At 36.8% G+C, this 6,988-nt stretch overlaps 1 protein-coding gene across 8 annotated transcripts in view; it reads right to left on the bottom strand.

Moving 5' to 3' along the window:
• Window positions 1-6,988, bottom strand: part of GRIK1 (glutamate ionotropic receptor kainate type subunit 1) — a 388,898-nt gene that overhangs the window by 42,371 nt on the left and 339,539 nt on the right. For all 8 annotated transcript variants that reach the window (XM_017541943.2, XM_037743256.1, XM_017541947.2 and 5 more), the window contains one exon: window positions 5,555-5,778. In XM_017541943.2, coding sequence (XP_017397432.1) covers window positions 5,555-5,778 — 224 coding nt within the window. The remainder of the gene's footprint in view (window positions 1-5,554; window positions 5,779-6,988) is intronic.

Genomic DNA, 6,988 nt, shown 5'->3' on the forward strand with positions numbered 1-6,988 from the left:
TTCTGAGTTTTCTTTCATTTCCATATTACTGAACAACTAGATGAACTGTAAAAAAAGGTTCACTCATCCCAAGTATTTACCCCACCAAATAGCGATGAATGTGACACACACTTGTTGTATAGCAACTACACTGTCAAGATACTATGTTGCTAGATCCTGTGGGAGACACAAAAAAAGGTGTGACTTGCCTTCAAGGGGTTTGTATGGACAATGGTTAGAAAGAGTCTAAGTGACGGTCTAGCGATTTTGTAATCCATCAAAAGGGTTGCAAGGCTAAAAAAAAATCAGTGAACAAAATGTAGAGCTGAATTTGGAGTGTATTAGATGTTTTTGAATAGTACATGGGAAAAAAATCATAATCCTAAACCAAGAGACAAGGCTTACATTTGGAATTATTCTAGTCCAGGTCTAGTGGTATATATTAGTATTAATGGCATAGCATGCCTCACTGGAGAATTTTAATTTCATAATTTCCTTTTGATTTGTTTTAAATTTGTTTTCAGAACTATGGCCTGTCGTCACTTAATCACCAACCTGGTTTGGTAAGTGGTATGTTTTCTATAGCATTATTACAGCTCTACCTGCAAGATTGTGCGCTATAGGCAGTAAACGTTTCTGGAAAAACAGCTAGTAGTATGGGAAGTCAACTTGGAACAATTCGCTCAACCTCTCTGGCCTCAATTTCCTTATTCATAAAGAGGAGGGAATCCAGATATCTCTAGGGATGTACTTAAAACAAAAATCTGCAGAACCAAATACATTTTTGGTTCTTTCTCTATTTTTTTAAACCATCGATCTGACCTATGTAGCCCAAAGGAGGTCTCTGCTCTGTGGCTACTTTCCAGGGCTATCCTGCCAAGCGGTACCTATTTTTCCAAAAAGACATTAGCAGAAGCTCAACAAAGTGATCTGGAAATAATTTAAAATGCAGTAATTTTTAGCACTGAAAGATTAGTCATTTGCCGTTGGGTCTTTTCAATGCAAGCAGGAGTGTTCGGGTAATGTTAAACCCCATAAAGCCCATGAGAACACATGCAATGCTCTCCTGCCACAGAGTTTCAGCAGTAAACAATGGCAGGTTGCTGACACACTGGGGAGAACTGGGCTTAAGGTGAATACATTATGTATATGAAAACAAGGCACGTTGTGAATCCAGCACAAGGAACTGGGCAGACAATTCCTCTTCATGAAAAACCATTTTCTAAACCTCCAGACACCTTCTGGAACGTGTTCAGTGCCTCCTCATTGAGTCTTAGGGGGACTGGGGCAACAGCTTGGTAGTTGATCCCAGCATAATGAAATCCGACTCATTACTGCAGCTTCTCCACAGCTGCAGGGTACACCACGCAGGTTCCTATGAAGCTGGCGAATATAGCTTTAATTGACAATGCCATGCCAATACATTTTAATTAATGTTTCAACAATATAATTAAGTTTTGAATTTGCACACTCTTATAGCCATAGTAGTTTGCTGAGCTGAAGAAATGAACACTAATATTAATGAACCTATTAATTGAAACAGCATGCAGAGTAAAGATCCCATTACTTAAACACTATCATTGTCACTTGTATAATAATTTAAAAATATTAATTGAAATAAATTTAGAGGCTAATGTATTCAAGAGAAGGGGTTTTATTTTTTTCAAATAGACCGTAAGACTTGGCAACCACCAGCCCTTCAATATTCTGGCATTTCTCTCTCAGATATGCTCCCATCAATGAGCTCATCACTCTCCTCTTTGGAATGCTGCTTTTAACTTGGTCTTGTTTCATACTTTGCACTTATAAGAGAACAATTAATCTAATTTTTGTGTGGCAAAAAGTAAAACTGTCTAAACAGCAATGTGATTCTGCCAGCTCTGCAGAGATATTTTAGGTTCCTTCTCTCTGGGATTCTGAGTGACTTGTGGAGTATGTGGTCTGGTGAATATTAAACAGTGACATGATGCCGTGCTGTAACACAGTGGCTTTCTATAATGCAATAGACCTACCTGTTGCCTGGATGTAGAAATTTCAGCTTGGAATTCCTAATGCCTGCTTAAAGATGCCAGTGTGACAGCAGTGTCAGCATTAGGAAGTCTGGTGAAAAGATTAATATGTGACCTACACCAAAGATAATTCAAAACTGCTATCCCTGAATGACTCTAAAGAAATCAATACTGATCTTTACTAAAATGATAGAGAAGGGAACAAATGTGCTTAAAACCTGTGACAAAACTTGCATATAGAAGAGTAGCCTTATGTTGAAATGTGAAAGTTCACTTTGGGTTTATGTTTATTTATGCCAGACTTCCACTTGAATGGAAGATGTAAAACAAGCTCACACTGAAGTTTTCTAATTAAGGGTCTAATTTCTGTGGCTGAGAATGCACAGTAGGCTGCATTGAGAAGAGAAAAATCCACTCATCTTTTAAGGGAGAATGCTCTATTGAGCTTGTAATCTAATGGTTGGGTTTGTATCGTAACCATAGAATTTACTTTCAATGGTTTTCTGGATTTTTTTCTGCCAGATGCTAATTTTAAAAATGTCAATTTTAAAGAAGACAAACATAAATTATAAAACTTAAGCAGACATTCTATCGGATAATTGATCTATTTAAATTGTTTATGATGGACATAATTTCTTGGTGTTAAATATTTTTCAAAAAGTGGAAACAATCAACCACAAAACCAAAACCCCAACATATACACTTGTGAAAAGTCATAGTAATTAAATATTGTTTTCCTTAGTTTGTCCCCCTGATGTCTACATCTTTATACATTTAATTCAGTTCAGCAGATAATTTTAGGTATCTGTCTAGTGAGGGCATTCACTTAAATACAGTGATGGGACTTTATTTTCCTCTTTAAAGAACAAAAAAGAATACAATTCACAGCATAAATTCAAAAGTCTCTCTAGAGCTATAGATGATTATGAGATTTCCTGTTTTTTATTTCCAATTTCTTAACTTGGAATGCAAAACACTAAGGTGGTACCTGAGAGTGCAGAGTTACTTGAGTTTATGGTCTCAAACTATGATGGTGGGAAGTAAAAGTGAATTGGTACATCTTCTTAAGCAGAATTTTGTTTTTGGAAATCACCTCTAAATATATATTTAGTGGCTTTATAAAGTAGAAGCAGGGATGGATTCAAAGGTGTAGAGAAGGTAAATGAAGTTGAAAGTAGAGTCTTCATGACAGTATGCTTGTGCCTTGTAGGGGGTTATTTTCTATATTGCATCACCATACTGTTTCCAAGTTTGCATTTGGTGCATAACACCTCCATGTCTGAACCAAGACCAGGGCAAGAAAGCAGTGTAAGGGGAGACAAGAAGAATAAGCTAAATAAGGAAGGATTGGCTTATAAATGGTACTCTCAGAGAGTAGGAATACCGAATGAATTGCATCAATGTTGGTTGTGGGGATGCTGTTATCTTAACAGAAATAAAATATGTGAAGTCCGGAAATATGGAGGTCTGGGTCACTGCAAGCTTACGGAAGAACAGATAAAATAAGGAGGGGAAAACTACTGAATGGTATGCCATTCTGACATACTGTGATGACAAAAATAAGGAGATTTAAGTGCACAGTTCGAGTCAAGTGTAAAAGCATACTTTCAGCCTGTGTTCTTGTGAGAACTTTCGGATGCTGCTGGCATTTCTTCTCCCACTGGCTTTGGTTAAGTCATGTAATAAATGTGTATTTTATTTACATAAAAGCAATGTATTTTCTCATCAACATTGCCTTGCCTGTTCTACTCATCAACATCTCTGTCTAGACAGAGCCTGAGACTGCGAAGTATGAAAACTCACTTTTCTGTTGCCCTGGGCTGCATGAATTGCTGCACCAGTCTGAATGTCACCCAAGAGGCATGGGCCTCAGGGCAGAGGTGTGCAGCAACAAGTAAATACAAGATTCCTTATTAGAAGGTGCTTCACCTTAGGGTGGCCATTTATTAAATGGCCATTCCAAGGCAATATTAACTTCACTGAGGAGTGAGTAATGAAAAATATACCTCCAAAGGTAAACAATTATTTATTAAATTATAAACAATTTATTTTTAAAAATTTTAATACCCAAAGCAATATTTTGAGCATGGATTTCTCAACCCTGGTACTATTGACATTTTGGAGTGATTAATTTTTGGGGGCGTGCCTGTCCTATACACTGTTGGATGTTTGGCAGCATCCCTGGGCTCCATCCACTTGGTACTACTTTCTACTCCCAGTTGTGACAACTAAAAAAATGTTTGCAAACATTCCAAAAGTTCCCTGGGGGACAAAATCGTTCCTAGTTGAGAACCACTGATTTAGAGTATTAAAATATAAAAGGATGATATTACTGTACATACTGTCAACATTTAATTTTCTGAAGTAAGGCATCCTGAAAGGGAGATTTGGTTGCTAAAAACAAAATCTGAGCTTTGATAATGGCACACTCTAAAAGGCATAGAGAACTTGAAAGCATTCATTTTGTTTTGAATATATAAATACCCACATGTGAGAGCACACATTGATTCAGTTTCTGTATGTCTGCCTTGTGGATCTTTAAAACCTTTCCAGCCTGGGTTATCTTCCCAAGCTTTCTTTATAATTACACCAGGGAAAGAGTTACCTGGCATTAATCAAAACCAGACAGTGGACAATGACAAAGAGCTAGCATGAAGAAATATTTCTCTTAGAAATTCCTGGAGGGAAAACAAAAATCGATTAGGGAAAAAGTTCACTGAGTTTTGATGAAAGGTGAAAATGAGTGAAAATAAGTAGGGACATACAAAAGCAATTTTTTAAAAAAAACATGGTTTATCTAGGGATAGCAAATGTTTAAGCCAACAGAAAGATAAAATAGCTGTTTCAAATTTAACGTCAAAGGTATTCAGAAAATATGATCTACTGAAAGGTATAAAATCATTTAAGGAACTGTGTAGAACAAAAGAGTTAAATACAAAGTTAAATCTCAAAAAATAAAAACCTGAACTGAATCATCTTAATGGTAGCACAAAGGTTTCATGTCCCCAGGCTCTGTCTGTAAGCAATCTTTCCTTTCAGCATTATTCCTAGAGTTCTCTTTAACTTTCTAATGTTTTAAAAATAAATTTAATAGAAGTTTTGAAGTATTTTTTTATTCCTAAGGATTTGACAATCTTTTTTCTTCAGTGTTTTTTATTTGCTATGATAATTATTTGCTAACTTTTTAATGTTTTGCTTATCAAAATATTCTAGGGGTCAGATATCTTGACACCATTTTACTATTCCTATGGAAACATTTTAGACATGAGGCATTGCTTTTGTTATAAATCAAAGAAAATGGCTAAATAACCATTTTATGTTGCTTGAAATAGGGATAAAGTTAAACTCATATTAAAAATTATCTTCCTCCCTTTTAAAAGTAACTTTATAAGTAATTAGAAAACATTCATTTACAGAACGACTTTTATATGGAAACCTGAAAGAACAGAACACTAGGCAAAACTAAAAGTACACTTCGAAGTTCTTAATTTTTGTCTGCCTCTGGGACATACAGGAATCTGAGACTGACCTACACCTCTTGGGAATTCAGTGGTTCTTAAACTTACCTTGCAATCACAAAGAGTACACAACTGACTCCCAAGCAGGCTAAGAGCACATACATCCAAATATCTGGAGACAGGGGGTTGAGAAAGGAGAAGACACCTGGATTGGTACCATTGGGCTTCCGATAGAGAATGCTGATGCCTAGGGTCATGAAGGGTTTGGAGAAGTCAATGACTTTCTCCCGCACATAGGTGATGGTAAGAGGAGCCACTGCCAGGTCAGCCCTCTGCAAAAGCAAGTTCAAAATTATCAGTTTAGTCTAGCTTCTTTGCAAATATCCAGACTTGGTAAATGTCATGAATCTCCTGTGATAATTGGTTCTAATACCAAAACAGTTGATTTACACAGTTATGTTTATGAAATAGTATCAGGAAAGAGAAAACAGAAAGTATAAAGTACACACATACATACAAAAACATATATATATATATATATATATATATATATATATATATATAAATTCTGGAACTAAGTGAAGACAAAAATGCAGAAGGATGTCTTAAAAGGGAATGTGAGAAGAAGAAGGGATGAGCAACTTGGTTGTACTATTAGTTGACATGAGATTTTGCTCTGAGCTGAAAACTTTAAAATTCTTAATTTAAGATTCACTCAAGTTTATGTCCAGTATGCAAGAAGGACCCATGGCTGGGCATGGTGGTTCACATCTGTAATTCCCAGTCTTTGGGAGGCCGAAAGGGGAAGATGACCTGAGGTCAGGAGTTCAACTCCAGCCTGGTCAACATGGTGAAACCCCGTCTCTACCAAAAATACAAAAATTCTCTGGGCATGGTGGCAGGCACCTGTAATCCCAGTTACTCAGGAGGCTGAGGCAGAAGAATTGCTTGAACCTGGGAGGTGGAGGTTGCAGTGAGCAGAGATGATGGTGCCACTGCACTCCAGCTTAGGCAGCAAGAGTAAGACTCCATCTCAAGAAAAAGAAGAAAAGAAAAGAAAAGAATAGAAAAGGAAAGAAAGAAAGAAAGGACCCATATGATATGGTTTGGCTCTGTGTCCCCACCCAAATCTCAACTTGAACTGTAATAATCCCCATGTGGCAAGGGTGGACCAGGTGAAGGTCATTGGATCATGAGGGCAGTTTCTCCTATGCTGTTCTGGTGATTACAAGTGAGTTTCATGAGAACTGATGGTTTTATAAGTGTCTAGCATCTTCCTGGCTTGCACTCATTCTCTCACCTGCCACCCTGCGATGAGGCGTGTTCTGCCATGATTGTAAGTTTCCTGAGGCTTCCCCAGTCATGAGGAACTATGTCAATTAAATCCCTTTACTTTTAAATTACCTAGTCTCAGGCAGTTCTTTATCGCAAACTAATGAACCATATATTTTTAGCATTGATTTTTATCTTTACTTGCCCTTCTAAGTAAGCAAACTCCATTTCTAGGTTGTTTTCCTTTGCTTCTTTTTTTTTTTTTTTTTT

The sequence above is a fragment of the Cebus imitator genome, unplaced genomic scaffold (assembly GCF_001604975.1).
Source record: "Cebus imitator isolate Cc_AM_T3 unplaced genomic scaffold, Cebus_imitator-1.0 Scaffold138, whole genome shotgun sequence".
Classification (NCBI taxonomy): domain Eukaryota; kingdom Metazoa; phylum Chordata; class Mammalia; order Primates; family Cebidae; genus Cebus; species Cebus imitator.